Source organism: Sciurus carolinensis, chromosome 15 (genome assembly GCF_902686445.1).
Source record: "Sciurus carolinensis chromosome 15, mSciCar1.2, whole genome shotgun sequence".
NCBI classification, from domain to species: Eukaryota; Metazoa; Chordata; class Mammalia; order Rodentia; family Sciuridae; genus Sciurus; species Sciurus carolinensis.
In genome coordinates this window covers 23,377,762-23,397,255 of record NC_062227.1, presented here as the reverse complement: position 1 = coordinate 23,397,255, position 19,494 = coordinate 23,377,762, and the positions used below count along the sequence as shown (strand labels likewise).

Genomic DNA, 19,494 nt, shown 5'->3' with positions numbered 1-19,494 from the left:
AGCTTTGTAGCATTCTCAGTGACCCTGACTTAACCTGCTGGTTTGCCCTCATTTCTCCCTGACCTGCTTTTCCTAGATGAGACCCACACGATGGCCAGCGATACCAGCAGCCTGGTGCAGTCACACACTTACAAGAAGCGAGAAGCGGCTGATGTGCCCTACCAGACGGGGCAGCTTCACCCTGCCATCCGGGTGGCAGACCTTCTTCAACACATCACCCAGATGAAGTGTGCTGAGGGCTATGGCTTCAAGGAGGAATACGAGGTGAGCATGAGCTAGGTACTGTGCTTACAGAGCCTCCAGCAATCCACAGAGGGAGCAGGTAGTTTATCTAGGGATCCTTTTCCAGCTGAGTATGAGACTGGTTAACAAGTTTGCAAGCATTCAATAGAAAAGGAAAAACACTTCACCCTTTACCTTCTTCCTCATAAACATGAAATGAAAACAGGTCTACCAGGCTCTCTTCCCCTCCCTTTTCTTGATCACCTTCCTTGGCTTTTCCTATAATTAAGAATGATGTTAAATCCTAATTCTGTAGAAGTTATCTCAGGAAGAAACTGTGCACTTAAAGCAATTATCAACCAACCAATGATGTCAGTTGTGGAGATCAGCCTGTAGTAACGGACCTGGCTATTGTCGTGCCATGACAATTGCTATTGTCCTGCTAGCCCAAAGAACATGCTATTGTCCAGAGCTCTGGTGTGGACAGCTGTCAGGGCATTTCTGGGAACAGTGATATTCTTCTACTGTATATAAAATGTAGGGCTCACACCTTTCATAGCCTCTACCATTTGTGAATTCTTTTGGAAAGACATTCAAGAACTGAGGAGAATTACTAAACTTCAATTCTGAATCAAGTATGCTATAGATTGAGTGGGTGTGTATGTGTGGGTGTGGTGAAAGTAGGACAGGAAAGTTGGTTTATTTGTTTATATTTAAATTCATTTATAGTCATTGATTCTTACTTAAGATACAATTATATAAATTTGTGCATTTTTATATCTTAGAATGTGTTTCTGCTCCCCAGTCGCACTAACTAGCTCATATTTAGGAAACAGCTTACCTGTGTTTATTTTTAAATCAGCTCCTGCTACCTTTAGAGCCTGTAAGTTTCAAACTTCTCCGTCTCCTCTTGTGGGCACACTCATGATTCCTCATGGCATGCCCCAGATCCTGCCTTGCCTTGGATTGAACTCTTTCCAAGTTTGCTTATCAAAGATCCATTGCACATGGCCCTGGTGCTGGTGAGCCACTGCCACTCTTCTAAGAGTAGGTCTGTGATCCAAAGCAGACAAATAGACACATTTTCCCCGACTACTGTGTGCATCCTGGTAAGTTGCCAGTGACCTCAGTCCAGTAGACCAAAAAGCCTAAAACACCCAAACCAAATCATGCTCCAGGATTTGGTTTCAGTCCAGAATGTATTTTCAGATAAAGTTCTGCATTTTAGCAATCCTGACTTCTTAGATTTACCTTTAGCAGTTCAATGTATAATTCAGTGAAATTGACTGCTTTTTGCATATCGCCTCATACACTTTCAAAGGCTAGCTTAGGAATTAATAGGATTAAGAGTAAGACTTCCAAAGCATTAATATCTTATGAAAGACAAAATTAGGTTATTGAGAAAATATAAGCCTAATGAATAGAGATGATGTCTTAGTTCTATCCAATATTCTGAATGCAGATGTTGCTCAAATGTTTATTAAAGATGTTAATGTGAAAGGGATTAGTTACAGAATCAAATAACATTCATAAAAGAGCCTGAGTCCAATTTTGCATGGACTATTTAAAAATAGCTATCTTGCAGCTTCTATAACAAACTTCAGACAATGCATATTTCAGTGTATGCAAAAAAATTATTTCCCATTCAGATCCCCTGAAGACATTTGGTTTATAGGTGCAAACAGAAGTATCATACACTCATAAGGATATTATGACTGTAAATACATTAAAAGATGTTATACCCCCCAATTAAGTGTCATATTAGTAATTGCATTTTTTAAAAAAAATTTTCTCATCCTCCCAATTCAGTGACCAGAGAGGACAGTTAATGGTAATTAGTCTTAACTCCAAATGCATTATCAGCTTAAAAATAAAAAGAAGGAAAGAAAAGGGAAGGGAAAGAATTAACATACACTAGAGAAGGAAGCAGGAACAAATGAGAAGGTGCTTTGGGGAGAATACGAAATGGAAAACTGTGTTAGGAATAATTGTATAGTTCTGTCCCTTGCCCCCAAAACTGCCCTCCTATGGGATGTTCTTGGTGGGAGGACTGTGGTAGGGCAGAATATACAGGACCAAGGAACTAAGATGGTAGGTAAGGAAACCTGGGCAGTGGCCAGAGGAAGAAGCAGAAAACTCTTAAGTAGTATCTGTCACAACCAAACCTGGAATCCTAGCTCTCACTACCTTTGTCTGCGTGTGTTATTGAATTACATAAGATTTGTGCCCAGATCTTTATGAAGGCAAAGCTAAGCTTCAGGGAATTGACAGTGCATAAAAGATCCCATTCTGTAATTACTCTTACTGTATTTTCTCTACCCCCAGGTACTTTTTATACTAGTATGAATCTGGAAAATCTTCCAACAGTTGGTTTTTGGTTTGTTGTTGTTGTTGTTGTTGCTGTTGTTATTTTTAAGTTCAGTTAGATTTTAAACCTCTAACAAAACAGGCCTCTTTCAGTCATGCTGTAAAGTATGCATTCTTTCCATGAATGCAGCCCAGAGTCAGGATCAGTGGGTGCCAACCTGGCAGAGTGAGACTCTGCCACTCAGTGGGTCATCTCAAAGATCACACATGAAGAGCTCAGGACACAAGGTTGGGTGCCAGAGTAATGTGTTCAAACTTAACTCTCATTAGCTGTGTGACCTTGGTCAAGTTATCCAACCTCTGTAGGCCTCAGTTTCTTCAGTCTGTAAAATAGAATAATTACAGCATCAACCTCATAAGTTGGCTATGAGGATTAAATCATATAATATGTCAAAAGTGCTAGAACTGTACCCAGCATATAGTAAGCATTCATTTGAAATTTTACCTAGTGCAAAAAAAATGCTAAACTTACAATGAGATCTAAGAGAGGAAGTTCGCAGCCTGTTCTTCATGGGGAAATTGTATTTTATTAAGTTTCAGTCCATTTCTGTCACCTCTTGCATATAACAGCCTGATAACTTGAGCTGTTCACTCTCATTTGCTCTATCTGTAGGATTCATTTGCTTACCGTGTATCATATATCACCAAAAGTTCCCATTAAGAAGTAACTTGAAAATAAATAAGTAGGTTTGATTCTGTGGGTTAAGAATTTAAAACTTGAGAAAAGAAGTATTTTAAAAATAAACACTTTCCCTTTTATTGCTACAATAGTGTTTTCTAAGTTAGAGAAGTGCTAAGAAATAGTGTAACTATAGACAGCAGAATCTCCTTTAAAAAATGATTGCATTGATGTCTTTGGCAAAGTGGGATTTAATGTAATAAATTGTGCACTGCACTCAGTGCCAGAGATATAGGGGAGAGCTGTAGAGCTGTACCTCTCTGTCCTCAGAGAGCTCACAGTGCAAGGGAAGCAGCAAGGTATCGACTATAGTGCATCTGGTCAAAATCCACCCCCACATACACACATGTTCAGGGGGACCTTAAAGGCCAGTGGGTGATACCTCTGCCAACATAGAGCAAAGAGGACTTTTCTTTGAGGGATAAGTGAAAGTTGGCCTTGAGAAAGTGTAAGAGGGGCAGCCTTCCACATAGATGAAAAATAGGAAAATGGGGTGCCCTGGGGGAAAGACAGCAGTTCTCTACACCTGAGTCACAGAAAGAGGTGAGAGACCTGGAAAGTCTGGGCTTCTATCCTGAAGGTCATATGCATCACACACATAAAGTTTGAAGTCATGCTGGAAGCAATGAGAGGAAAAGAAAGACTCAGCATGAATCTAACTTGTGCACATAAATGGAGATCTTTTAGTATGAACAGCTTAATTCACAAATATTTATACAGGGCACACAGGAATTGCTTGAAAGGTCATAACCAATATTTCAAAAAGGTAAAAGAGAGAAGGAAAATATATGTATTGAAAAGGAATAATGGGAATTACATTGCTTTGTCTCTGTTCGAAAATGTTCTGGATTGCTTGGCCTCCAGACTTGAAGCAGTGATTAACTTTAGCACTGAAGTGTCTCTGGGGATAAAAGATAAAGAATGGCTTGAGTCCCTGTTGTGACTAGTGTAATCACCCATTTGGTTTTTCCACATTTCTTCAATCCATGTATATTGGGAAAACCAGCCATCCATTTGGAGCAATACTTTTGAAATAGTGACTTTCTCTCTGTTGACCCTATTCCAACCAATTCTTCTTTATCTTTTCCATGACAGCAGTGTCTGAAAATTGGCCTAAACACTGGAAAGCTTCATTACTGATCAAGTAGCCTACAGAAGTTTATCCAAACAAGAGGGAAACATGTGGTGGGGATGAGATGGAGCTGCCCTCAGTGCAAATTTTTTATTTGATTTTATTCTAACAAGATAGTCATATGGCACATCTCACCAGGGAGACACAATAATTTGATTCAAAAGAAACTCAGACATGAATCACAATAAAGAAGTAAACATGCTGAATTGAACAGAAAATGGCATGTTGTCAGCAGAGAGAGGTTCAGGAATCTCAGGAGAAAGACCCAGTGGAAAGGGCAGGTTTGTTTATGTTGTTGCAAGAGAGAAGCCAGTTCTTTCTCCTGACAAGCAAAGGGCAGTCCGCGCTAACCCCCTGTGGGCAAGTCTCCAGTAATGAAGAAAGGACATAGCTGCACTCCAGGGGGACAGTGCAGATCTCAGCCAACCTGCCCTCCAGACTTCTTGGCCTGTTATGGCCTGGAGTTGAAAAGGGAGATTTGTCACAACCCTGTAGCTCTGCCCTGAACCTATAGTCCCTGTGCTGGACATGTGGGTACTAGGCCCCTTTCTGTCCTTCTTACCTTAGAAGCATTAGAGCTACAAGTTGTTCCATACTGAGTCAGGGACAAGACAGTGGTGGCTGTGTGGTTGGTGAGTGAATTGCTCCCCCTCTGTGGTCCCCAGAGGGCCTTGTTTACTCCTCCATCTTTTAACTGATCCTAAATTCTTTTGGGGATCAAAGCAGAAAGACATCAATTTTAATTAGGCAAACAGCCTTGCTGTTCACAAAGAACTTGAGCTACTCTGTCAAATTAAGATAAAGCAAGATAGCAACTGTAAACTCCTTTAAGACAGAACTTCCTGAAAAGACACAGGCATGTCTATTTCATTAGCTAATAATCAATATCCTTATGGAGCATGAAAACTTATTTGCCAATTATTAGAGTTAAAACTTATTGGAAACCAAAGTAACTCTATGTCTAGCTCTTCCAAAACATATGTTTGTATCCATCTATCTAAATGTGTTCATAATAGCAGTATTCATAGTCCTCCTACTTTTCTTTTGTGTCTCTCCAGGGCACAGACACTAGTAATTAATTTTATAATTGAACTCTGTTTTTTTTCACTCAGTTTCAAATGGGGTATTGAAGACATTATGTCAGAATCTTCAGGCTCCAGCACAGAATATGAATTTTTCTGAGGAACCTGAATTCTCTTTAAACATGTTATCTCCTTATAGGTCTTTACAGGTCTTTTATAAATGTGAGGGTTATATATTTCTCCCCCACCCTAGACTTTGCCATTTTCTAAGTAAAACAACTGAATTTGTTAAATGCAAGCACACTGTTTTATGTGATGCCTTTGTCTACATTGGACAACGTTCTGGCAACCCCAGAAAGGTTTATCATTAAAATGTCACACCTGCCATCCAACATCTCACTGTTTTTATTTGTTTGCCTCCTACATCAAGAAAAGACAGCATATCCTACCAAAAAATAAATAAACAAATAAACCCACTGGTCTGCTCTCTGCAGAGTTCTGGCTCTTACTTTCAGATACCCTTGGATGGGAAAGGCCCTTAGCAAGGGAAGACAGGCTGCAGATCCTTGGATAGCCAGTACCAATAGCCTGTCTTATTCTGGCAAAGGATTGACCAGTAGAGAAAGAGAGTTGCCCATACTTCTAGATAAGTTAGGATGAGTGCATTGCAGACTCTTTTTTGGGTTTTTAAAAACAGATACAAGGGCAGGTGGAATAAAAAAGCACTTGGTGAGACTCAGCTAGAATCACGGCCCACATGGCTCACCACCAGGTGGTTCTGCACATCATCACCAGTGGGAGGCACCCAGGGGGCCCCTCACCTCCAGCCCACACTTTTCTCAGATGTGTCTTTCAGTTCCCATTTCATATTCTGAGGCACCAGCTGAGTCCATCAATTGCCACCATCAATGCAGGTTATTTTCTATCCCATAGGATACAAAACACACAAAACAAAACCATTGAAAGCTAAGGATGGGAGTGAGGGGCAAGGGGAGGCTTTGGCAGGCACTGGAAATGCATTAAGAATCACAGCAGCTGCTCCTCCGATGGCTACAGCAGCCAAGTGATGTTTTCACATCTTTTTTCCTGTAATTATTATGGTGATGGTGAGCCAGGTCCATGAGAAAATGATAAAACCTTCTCTCTGAAATTTTGAGATTGCTTCAGGCTCGTTGGGCAAGTCAGGTGTATGTGCTTATGTATACCTTCTTAATAGACAGCCATTACTGCATGTTTTTAAATAATGCAATGGAGAGAATGGTTTGACCATGAATTCTTGGTTTATTTTTTTTAAAGAACCAATCTAAAAGTGTCTGTTTTAGTCACCTGCTCCACTTTGTCTTGCTGCCTTTCGGGGCTCCTTCCACACTCCCTGATTTTTCATCCCGTCTCCTTTTGCCCTTGCATCCGATGACATCATGTACAAGCTCAGACTTCAGAGAATTAGGTTACAGATTGATATTTCCTGCAGCTCTCTGTCCTCCCTCTGATGACAGTCCATGGCAGTTGACTTCTTTCGATTTGTTTGAAACACTTGTAGGCAACTGTCTGGTTTCTGTTTTGAAACTGGTTATTAGAATTTTCTTTTCTAACCTGAGAGAAGTGAAGCAATTCTCCCACTTGTTAACATGCTTTTAATGTCAGATACCATTAGCCACAGTGGTTTTTGCAGAAATCCTGGCCCTGAAGGGACTGCCTGTGTCCCAGCATTTGAGGACCTTATGTATCTCTGGCACCTATCATGCCTTTGATTAATTTAGTGATGTTGCCACCCATGAACAAGGTCGAGTTAGGTTTTTCACAGTTGTCAATTGTCTCTCCCTCTTCCTCACCTTCATACCAGTAGGTCACAAGTATTAACTACTTCCTTTCCCACCATGTTTCAGTCCCTTCCCTTCATCTCCTATGCCACTGCTTGGCCCTTATCACTTACCTGCACTATTATAGGAGTCCCTCCACTTATTCCTCCCTCTCAGACCTGTCCTCCATCTTACAACCAGTTTTCTTTGTAAGACCTTTCCCAAAATGAGAAACTCTGCACAGTGTACTTGGCTTTTCATGATAACAACTTCAGCTTGTATTTCAGGCTTTCTTTTAAAGGAAACTACTTTCCATTATGTACCCTGGGCTCAAGTTGTTCTCAGAGATTCACCATCTCCCATACTCCAAGCACCTCCTGACTCAAGGCTGTACTGCCTAGAGGGGTGGCCTCTCCATAGAGTCACTTCCACCTCCTTTTTCACTTGCCAGATCCCTTCAGACCCAACCCAGGTATGACCTTCCCCCAAAGCTGTCCCAGTCAGAAACAACTATTCCCTCCTTTAGTAGACAGTATGGTAATACAGCAGGTAACACGTAAAGAAATTTATTTGGTAGATATGTGACAAACACTGCTAAATATAAGGTAATTTTGTATTTGCTGATCAAACACCTCTAGATGGATAGAGTTGCTGATCAATCCAAACTCAATTCACATGTAAAAGGGACATTTTGGAGCTCTTAGGAACTGCATTTCAAGAGACACAGGTTCAGATAGCTCTGAGTCAGTGATCCAACCAAGGCAGGGAGTATGGGAGCTTCTATGGGTTATTGAATGTTGAGAAAGGGGTAGGGGCTATATACCAAGATAAGACAAAGAAAAGGAAATATAAACAGAATGGAAATGTCAATAAAACAAGAGTCTCATAATCTCTTGATATATATCTTGAACCTCTGGGAGCAGAATAATAGTCTTGTTCTGGTTGTTCCAGATGCCTTCAGTCAAAGGATGGAGGTGACCTGAGTTCCCATCACAGGCAGCAGCTAGAGTCCTACAGACATCCTTCTGGCTTCATGGCCTCCCAACTCCAATTGAAAAGCTCCTTCAGTGTTGCTTCGGCCACACACAATTTTCCTTTTATTTTGGCAACTATTAAAAAAATACAGACTGGTGTGATGGTGTACACCTCTGTTCCCAGCAACTCAGGAGGCTGAGGCAGGATAATTGCAAATTCAAAGCCAGTCTCAGCAACTTAGTGAGGCCCTAAGCAACTTAGCGAGACCCTGTGTCAAAAGGAATGGGAGGCAGGAGGGCTAGGGATGTGATTCAGTGGTTGAGCACCCCTGGATTCAATCCCTGGTACCAAAAAATTTTTTTAAATATCAGAGGCTGGTGGTGTAGCTCAGTGGTAGAATGTGTGCCTAGCATGCACATATCCCTGAGCTTGATCTTCAGAGCCAAAAAAAGTTTTTTAAAAAAGGTTTAAACAAGCTCTAGATTATACAGATTATACATAGGATGGAGGGAGTTAGGAGCATCCAGTCAGAAAAACTTTAAAACTGTGCTGACCAACTTGAAACCTAACCAATATCATTTTTAAAAGTTAAGTATTAACAGGATTATTTGAGTCTGATCATTCTGCTTATTGATGCCAGCCATATGTTTTAAAATATTAGGATAAATAATTTTAATCCACATGTGCTTTAAATTTCTTACTTACCTTTATAGTATGTAATATGAAATATATTTGATTTGGTCTTTGTCTGTGGTTCCTGTGGTAGAGCTCCAGAAACCAGTGATTTCCTGAGTGACATGGTGTCTGTTATTTATAATGAGCCTTTTTCCATAAAACCTAAATTTATGTTAAAGAGGTGATTTAGGGTTGAGTCCTTAGCCTCAGGGTAAGGCCAGTCTGCAGAAAAATGAAGCACTGATTGGGACTTTCCCCCTTACCCACTAACCTCCAGGAAAGGGGAATGGGAGACATGTGCAGATTAAGCTGTATAAAAATTCTTGAGCAATAAGATTTGATAACCTGCTGGGTTATTGAATACCTGAAGGTGCTTCAGGGTTGGTGAGCCTAGAGATGCCTCTGAATCCCTCACCCGCTCCCTGCTTTGCCCTGTGCATCTCCCCATACATTTATTCTTTGTAATATCCTTTTTGAGCCACCCTAGCAAATTGATCAAATGTAAAGAGGGAGTCATGAGAACCCTGCTTGGTAGCCAGTTCAAAGTATAGATAACAACCTGCTATTTGCAATTGGTGCCAGAAGGTGGAGGCAGTCTTATGGGAATGACTCAACCTGTGGGATCTGACCCTTGCCTTCAGATAGGTAGTGGAAGACTTGAACTGAATTATAGGACACTTAGTTGGTATCCTGTAGAGAATTGCTTGTTCTTTAAAAAATCCCATACATCTTGTCACCAGATAGGGTCTGAGGGGTCCCTCCAAAGGAACAAAGGGGACCTCAACTCAACCTGGGCATGCTCTTGATGTTCATTCCAGAAAAGAATTTCAGAACGCATAACAGCATAAAGTACCAGCAGAGATTTATTCAGTAAAAAAGCAATAGAGCAGTATGTACACTCTCAGGAAATAGTGTAGTCCTTTGAGAGTGAGACATGCTTTGGGGCTTTCAGACTCTTCTTTTGAAGGAAACTTGGTGAGGGGTGCACATGGGACAGTATGTGGAAACGACCTCAGCCTGATGAACTGGTTTTTGATCAGGATCACAAGACATTTATGGTGATCCGGTCTTCTCCAGGATCTTCAGGATGTCGTTATCTGCTCTAATGGATAATGTTTGAAACGTATCCCTATTACAGTTTTCTTAAAATATATCTCCATTTTATCTAATCTGAGAATACATTGTATAGGATAGCAGTACACTTAGGCTTTAATCAAAATATGACAATTTTCAGAGATAAATGAATTCACAGTATCTCTAAGATTTGTAGATTTCTCAGGAATTTGGGAGTGACAGCCCTGGAAGAGATACAGGTCTGGGGAGTAAATGTGATCATGGGGATTTTAGATTTACAGTTAGTTTTAGATTACAGTCTTGTTATCCTGCCCTTTTGCCTCCTTTCTACCTATCTTTAGTTCTTCTATCCTACCTAAACCTGGTCACACGTGGAAGTATTCAGTGCTACTTTGAGTATGGGAGAGGGAGGAAAAACAAGGCTTGATTTGCCTATCTCTTTCAAACCCCCAGTAGAAACAATGTAGAATTTTTATGTGCAAGTTCAGTGCATTTCATTATCTTATTATTCCAAGAGGCAACCTATCATCATACCTAGTTTATAATTTATAAATGCAGTTTGTGTTACCATAGAATTAGTGCAGGGCTGTGTGAGGTTTTGAGAGTGAACCTTTCATGGGCTTTGCTTGACTCTTCTCACCATAATGAAGATGTTGATGGGATCTGCCTTTGCACAACACCTCTGTGTCAGTATTGTAAAAAGACAGCCACAGAGATGAATATATCTATCCACAATGCTAGTACATTGTTATCATGCCCATTTTCCAGGTGAGGAAATGACTCAGAATTTCACTAATTTGCCCCAGGCCATCCATCTGTGGAGTTGTCAGAGTCATCCCATCATCTGCAGCTCTAAGGCCCCTGTTCTTTCCACTACACCACATTACTTCTCTGTCAGCTTTTCATCCCCAGGACTGGAATAACTGACAGGAAAACAACTTAGACAAGCAAAAGTTTGCTTTGGCTCACTGTTTCAGAGATTTAGTTCATGGTCTGATGATTCCATTGCTCTGGGCCTACAACTGAAGCACCACGTCATGGAAAGAGGGTGTGGTGGAGGAGCACTGTTGCATTCCTGGTGACCAGGAAGCAGAGAGAGAAAGGGAAGGGGTCAGAGGAAGCTGAACCCTTTCAGGTTACATCCCCAGTGACCTACCTCCTCCAACCACACCCCACCTACTTACAGTTACCACCCAATCAATTCAGTCGGACTAGGATGAACCGATTAAATTGCAGCTGTCATAATGTGATCATTTACTTCCTGCATTAACACAAGAGCTTTGGGGGGACATCTCATATCCACACCACAACAACTTCCTCATATAGTACCATGGAGATACAGACCCACGGAAATTAACCTTGTGTTTTAGTGATTTGACTTGTGGCTTCATGGCAGGAGTGTTATTTTTTTTTTTCTCTGATGTTTTGTTTGCTTTGACCAGCAATCTGTCCTTTGGCAGAGGACCCATCCAGCTCAGGGGCTTCACTGACAGTGCCAGGCCTGGTGCATTTCAACATCTCAATGGCAGCAGATGCCACCCATTAATCTCTCTCAGTGTCTCAGCTCTGTGATGCAAGGTCACTCCAGCATTGCTCCTCCCCATTCTAGTTTTTCATTGTCCAAGTAATGCAGGAAAATCATCCTGATGATATTAACCACTCTGGCTCATCTAAAATCACTAGTTTTGAGCTAAAATCAAGCTACAACTCTAGAGAACCATATTCTATGTACTGCCTCCATGGATTATTGCATTACTGCCAACCAACTCTGTAAAGGTCACAAAGGAGAAGGAAAGGAGAAGATAAACTTGTAAACTTGAGTTGTGTGTAAAAGTACAATGTTATCTAAAAGACCCTCTCTGAACATTGTTGAGCCTTTTTCAGTGGATTAATGTAACAGTGACAATCCTGTTGAGTGGATCTCTGACCCCAGAGCACAACCAAGATAACCCTTAAGCTTTGATAAAATGATACAGAAAATAACCAGTTCAAAAGTCAGTTCTCTTTTTCAAAAAACAATGCTGTATAATAGAAAGAACAGTGGATCAGGAATCAAAAGGTGTGGATTCCAGGTCCTCACTGCTAACTCTCTACAACTCTAGAGCTTTGAGAATATCATTCAGCTTCCATGAAGGAGCTTCCATCAGTGAAGACCAAGTGCTCACTGAACATCTGGGATATTCTCAGTAGTACTGTCGCCTTGGTGATGTCAGCCTTGCATGGTGGTTGACATGTCCTCATGAATGGAAGGTTTTGCATTAGGCAACACTGACTGGTTTCTGGAGACCTGTGTGAGGACCTGGTTGGGATGTCAATGCTACGTGTACCAACATCTCTTGGGATCCATGGTTGCTTTTTTGGTTGTTGAGGGTCATTTTTTTTTTTCATAGTTAAAGGAATGGTTCCTATCTTGATGTGCCCTTCCTGTCTTTTCCTCCTCTTTCTTCCCTCCATTTCAAACTCTTCCCACTTTCACTTCTAATCCCTACCCCAAAAAACTGTGAACTCTAACTTAAGATAAAATGGTAATGGTGTTACGACATTTGGGGGTTAAGCCCTTATGATATCTAACTTGTTATGATCATAGTTCTGTTATTTCTCTAATCCCTATTGTCCACGTTTTTAAGGATCATGGTGAATGCTAAGGAAATGAAGAAAGCAGATTTAAATGTTTCAAATTACTTAATTTGTTTCACACATTATATTGTGTAAATCCATATTATCACCACTTGTTATTCAGACCAAAATAATACTGAATTAGAATCTGTAATTTTAAAGAATTTTTTTTGGTTGACAATGAACTTTATTATTTATATGCAGCACTGAGGATGGAACCCAGTGCCTGACACATGCTTGGCAAGCACTCTACCACTGAGTCACAACCCCAGCCCCAGCCCCAGAATCTGTACTATTTTTAACCTGTCATTTCACAGAAAAGGAAGGGGAACATGCTGACTTGTCCAGTTTCTTTTACTGCATGTTCTGAAATAAAGTGCTTGAAATGCAATAAAGTTTAGGATTCACCATCTTCTTTATTATCCTATAGATTTTAAAGACTTCTTCACTCCCCTTACCATCTACCATTGCCCTGTAGGGAGACATGGAAAACCTTTTATCTGTTTGCTGCAGGGCAATTATACAAGATACTGAATAATTATAATGTATTCGGTGTTAATTATAAATGTACAGCATATGTTTTTATATGTATTGTATTTATGTGTTTTAGGTAATTATGCATTTGAGTTCCTTGCCAATTTTATGGCCAAAATATTTTACTTGGCTGATTACTAAGTGTATTTTAAGCATACTTCTTGAAACATGAAGAGAATATACTATAAATCCAATTAACATGATTTATCTGCCTAAAGAGAATGCTTGCTTTTATTTTTTTCCTCTGTTTTAATGATGAAAAACAGTTGTAAGGATACATAGTAACTTAATTTGTTTTTAAAGCTTTCTGAGCTCAATTTTATTGTTATTCTCCTTTACAAGCAAAACATAATTTTTGAAAGATAATTGGAAATTTTAAGGAACGTATATAGACAAAAAAGGGACAGTGCAAATCACCCATAAACTCACTATCAATTTTCAGTAAGTCTCTGTCTAATATGTAATGCATTAGAATCTTAATATAAACATTTTCCCACTTAATATTATATCTTAAATGTTTGCTGTATCTTTTTTTTTTTTTTTTTGTAGTGGGGATTGAACCCAGGAATGCTCTACCACTAAGTTGTATGCCCTGCAATTTTTATTTTTTTTATTTTGAGACAGGGTCTTATTATGTTGCTGAGAGTCTTGCTAAATTGCTGATGCTGACCCCAAATTTGATAGCCTCCTTCCTCAGACTCCTGAGTCTCTAGAATTACGGGCATGTGTCATCCCACCCAACTGTTTCCTCTATCTTTACCATGAACTCTACTATAAATAATTCTTTGGATTTACCACCATTATTTCCAAAGGTATATTCAAGAGAGGGAATCACTGGTTCAAAGTTTATAAAATGCTTTAGGTTTTTTACATATATTGACAACTTCCTTTCATGAAAGTAATTCATATTTCCATTAGCACTCTGTAAGAATGCTTACCTCAATTCATTATCACTAAAATAAGCTCTAATCTTTTTTCTTTAATCTTTTCCAGTTTGATGGGAAATATATATATATTTATATATTTATATATATAAATATATATATATATATATATATATAGAGAGAGAGAGAGAGAGAGAGAGAGATTTAGATATATATCCTTAGTGTTCCATTTGAAACAACACATCTTCATATATATATTTTTTGGCTATATGAAAATTTTTCTTCTGTGAAGTTTTGTTTTGTTTTGTTTATCCTTTACCTCTTTTTCTCCTGGGTGTTAGTTGTCTCTTAGTGATCTCTGTGAGCCTACTGTGCTCTTCTTTACAAATGTGTTAGCAATGCTTAGTCTTTGTATGCCAACATACCGGATAACCTAGAGAAAATAAGTAAATTCCTGGAAACATAACCTACCTAGACTGAATAAGAATAAGCAGAAAATATGAACAAATGAATAATAAGTAAGAATGTTTAAACACTGATCAAAATACTTCCCAGCCTGAGGTGGTGGTGCACACCTGTAATCCCAGCTACTGGGGATGCTGAAGCATGAGAATCCCAAGTTCAGTGCCAGCCTCAGCAATTTAGTGAGACCTTAGCTCAAAATTTTGAAATAATGAAAAGATCTAGGGATATAGCTCAGTGTAGATCATCCCTGGGTTTAGTCCCTAGTGTCTTCTCTCTCCCTCTTTCTCTCACATATACACACAGGTGCACATGCACACACACACATACACACAAACACAATTCCAAATAAAACCAAGGAGAGATGGCAGAGGGCTTCACTGAAGTCTCCCTTTTTCTTGTGGTTGTTGTTGTTTTCTATTTTAGTGGCACTGTGGATTTAACTCAGGGCATCATGCATGCCAGGCAAGTGCTCTACCCCTGAGCCACATTCCCATCCCATCTACCCAAAATTTAGAAGACTTAATTGCAAGCATTCTTAAATTCTTCCAAAATAATGAAGAGGTAGAAAGCTTACAAACTCATTTTATAAGACCAGCATTCCACTCTGAATGGCAGTATGGAGATTCCTCAGAAAACTTGGAATGGAACCACCATTTCACCCAGTTATCCCACTCCTTGGTTTATACCCAAATGACTTAAATCAGCATACACCATACAGTAATGCAGCTACATTGATGTTTATGGCAGCTCAATTCACCATAGCTAGATTGTGGAACCAACTTAGATGCCTTTCAATAGATGAATAGATAAAGAAATGGTGGTGGTGGACTGGGGTTGTGGCTCAGTGGTAGAGCAATTGCCTGGCATATGTGAGACCCTGGGTTCAAACCTCAGCACCACATATAAATAAATAAAATAAAGAAAAAAAAATAAAAAGAAAAAAAAAAGAAATGGTGGTATATATACACTATGAAATATTACTCAGCCATAAAGAATAAAATTATGGCATTTGCAGGTAAGTGGATGGAGTTGGAGAATACCATGCTAAGTGAGAGAAGCCAATCCCAAAAAACCAAAGGCCAAATGTTTTCTCTAATAAGTGGATGCTGATACATAATGGGGAGTGCGGTTTAAGGGAAGAATGGAGGAACTTTGGATTGTGTAGAGGGAAATGGGGAAGGAGGTGTGGGAGAAGGAACGATAGTGGACTGAGACAGACATCATTACCCTATGTACATATATGATTACACAAATTGTACATTGTGTACAACCATAGAAATGAAAATTGTACCTGATTTGTGAACGATGAATCAAAATGCAGTGTGTAAAAATAAATAAATAAATAAATAAAACAGCTAAAAAATTTTTAAAAACCAAGAAAAAAGAAAAAGACCATCTTTACCCTGATCCAGAGTGAGATAAGGATATAAGAAAACAAATTTGCAGACCAATATCCCTGATAAAAATAATACAAAAATTCTTAACCAGATTACTGCCTAACCAAGTTCAATAGCATATTTAAAGAATCAAGTAGGATTTACTCTAGATTACAACAGTTTTTCAACATTGTGAATCAATACATGTGATATACCACATTAACAGAATGAAAAATAAAAATCATGTATATCTCAATAGATGCAGAAAATAAAAACATTTAACAAAGTCCAACCTGCTTTTGTTGTAAAAATTCTCAACAAATTGGGTTACTTAACACAGTGAAGACCATATGTGAAAAGCTCACAGCTAACACCATACTCAGGGAAAAACTAAATGCTTCTCTTCTAAAATTAGTAACAAGACAAAGGTGCCCATTCACCACTTCTATATACCATAGTACTAGAAGTTGCAGTCAGAGCAATTAGGCAATAAAAAACATTTGAAATTTAAAAGAAGTAAAACTGTCTCATGTTTGCAGGTGGCATGACCTTATATGTAGCAGACCCTAAAGACTTCTACCTCAATACTGTCAAAACTAATACAGGATTCAGTACAGTTGCAGGGTGCAAAATCAATATATAAAAGTCAGTTGTGTTTCTGTGTACTAACACTAAACTATCTGAAAAAATAATGAAAGGTCCCGTTTCTAATAGCATCAAAAAGAATATAATGCTAGAAATAAATTTAACCAAGGAGGTGGAATACATTATAAACTAGAAGACATTAAGAAAATAAATTGAAGAAGATGAAAATAAATACATATGGTCCCCAATTTGAAATAACCTGACTTTTGCTTGGTTGTTTTTCCTTTTTTATCTGTTTGTTTTTACTATATTAGTGCACAACAAATATATATTTGAAGAAACTATAGAAGCTATAGTTTGAATTTTAATTTGGGTATTTCCTTGGCTAGCAATATGAGATATAACAGTCTTTTATTGTCTTTCTACAGTCTTTCTGTAGTCTTTCTTTGATGCTGGGTATTGACTGCAAACAGTAGCCCCTACTCAGCCAAGTGATCACAAGGGGAAACAAACAAAACTGTGCAGTATACTATGTTATTAAAATGTTTGGAAGAGAAGGTATATTAACTGCATTTTGGGTTTAGATATTTTCAACTTGTAATGATTTCATTAGGTCATGAACACCATTGTAAGTTCAGGAGCACCATTGTAAGCTCAGATATCTATAGAAAGATATCCCATGTTCATGGATAGAAGATTTAATATTGTTAAAATGTCCATAGATTTTGTGTAATCCCTATCAAAATTTTAATGACCTTTTGGGAAAACTGGATATTCATATGTAAAGAAATGAAATTGGGCCTCTGTTTTATACCACACACAAAAATTAACTTGAATTGGTTTAAATATAAGACCCCAAATGGTAAAACTCCTAGAAGAAAACATAAAGAAAAACTATAAGGTTTCTGTACAATAAAAGAAAAAGCCATCAAAAAGAAAAGGCTGGGCTGGGGTTGTGGCTCAGTGGTAGAGCACTTGCCTAGCATGTGTGAGGCACTGGGTTTGATTCTCAGCACCGCCTATAAATAAATAAATGAAATAAAGGTCCATCAACAACTTAAAAAAATAAAAATATTTTAAAAAGGTAACTATGGATTTAGAAAATATTTGCAAGCTCTATATTAAAGCGGGTTAATATCCAAAATATCGAAGGAATTTCTACAATTCAATCACAAATAATAATAATAATAATAATAATAATTCAATTGAAAATGAGCAAGGGATCTGAATAGAAATTTTTTTTAAAGAAGTCATACAATTGGCCAACAAGTAAATGAAAAGGTGCTCAAGATCACTAATCACCCAGAAAATGTTAATCTAAACCATAATGAACTATCTCCTCACACCTGTTTTGGATTTTTTTTAGCCTCACTCCTTTTTGATGGCCATTATAAAAAAGACGAAAGATAACAAGTGTTGGAAAGAAAGTGGAGAAAAAGGAATTCTTGTGTACTGTTGATGATAATATAAATTGGTACAGCCACTATAAAAACTGTACGAGGGTCCTCAAAACAACAAAATTGTAACTATGATATGATCTAGTAATCCCACTTCTGAATATTTATCTAAAGGAAATGAGATCAGTAGCTTGAAGAGATACGGACCCTCCCATGTTCATTGCAGCATTGTTCAGAAGCATTATTCCTAGCCAAGATAACAGGTTGACGGAACAACCTGTCCGTCAACAGATGAAAGGCTAAAAGATTTGTGATTTATATATACAACAGAATAATATTCAACCATGAAAAGGTTATCCTGTCATTTGAAACAACATGGATAAACCTTGAGAGCATAATTTAAGTGAAGTACTTCCTGCAAAGAAAAACAAATACTGTATGATCTCATTTATACATAGAATCTAATAAAAGTCCTGCTTATTGAAACAAAAAGTAGAATGGCCATTGCCCAGGACTGCATGTAAGTGGAAATGAGGAGTTGTTGGCTGAAGACTATAAACTTACAGTTAAAAGATGAATATGTTCTGGGGACCTACAGTACAGCATAGTTCAGCATGATGACTGTAGTTAATAATATTGTATTTTATTCTTGAAATTTGCTAAGACATGAGTAGATCTTAAATTACCTACCTCCCAAAATGATAACTTCTGTGACATATGTGTTAACCAACTTGACTGTGGTGTTGATTTCACGCATATATGTGAAATAAAATACTGATGGTTTATGTCTCTGGTAGAATGCATACTTAGCATATGTGAGACCTTGGGTTACATCCCTGGCACCAAACCCCTCCCCAAATACTGAAGTTGACAAGCACCCTTGTCTAGGTCCTGATTTTAAGGAAGGAAAGTCTGATTGATTAACTATCAGTTATGATTAGGGTAAGGGAATTCCCTTCCATTCCTGATTTATTCATATTTTTGACATGGATGGATATTGTGTTTCACAGAATTCTTTTCAGCATTTATTGTGATACAAAAGTTTTATTTGATTTTTCTTCTTTAATACATTAGCATGGTGAGTTAATTAGATAGATAGATAGATGATAGATAGATAGATAGATAGATAGATAGATAGATAGGTAGATAGATAGATAGATATCACCAAAACCAACCCTTCCTTCCCAGGATACATCTAACTGGTTCCAACTTTTTCACTGCTGCAACTAAAAGACCTGACAAGGAAAATTTTAAAGGAGGAAAAGCTTATTTGGGGACTCAGTTTCAGAGGACTCAGTCCATATACAGCCAGATCCATTCCTTGGGGCTTGAGATGAAGCAGAACATCATAGTGGAAGAGTGTAGTTAAGAGAAGTAGCTCACATGATGATCAGAAGCACAGAGAAACTAAGCTCAGCTCAACAAATATATTCCCCCAAAAATGGGCCCCTAATGATGCCCCTCCACCAGTCACACCCCACCTGCCTACAATCACCACCCAGTTAATCCCCTTTAGGGAACTAATTCTCTGGTTGAGTTAAGACTTGCATAAGCCAATCATTTTACCTCTAAATTTTCTTGCATTGTCTCACACATGAGCTTTTGGGGGACACTGAATATCTAAACCATAACAATTATTATTATACGTTCATCTTCTGGTTTTAGAATAAAAATATTTCCTTCTTAAGATGA

The 19,494-nt window shown here is 38.4% G+C and overlaps 1 protein-coding gene across 9 annotated transcripts in view; it reads left to right on the top strand.

The window, feature by feature from the left end:
* Positions 1-19,494, top strand: part of Ptprm (protein tyrosine phosphatase receptor type M) — an 819,218-nt gene that overhangs the window by 656,097 nt on the left and 143,627 nt on the right. For all 9 annotated transcript variants that reach the window (XM_047526252.1, XM_047526251.1, XM_047526249.1 and 6 more), the window contains one exon: positions 77-264. In XM_047526252.1, coding sequence (XP_047382208.1) covers positions 77-264 — 188 coding nt within the window. The remainder of the gene's footprint in view (positions 1-76; positions 265-19,494) is intronic.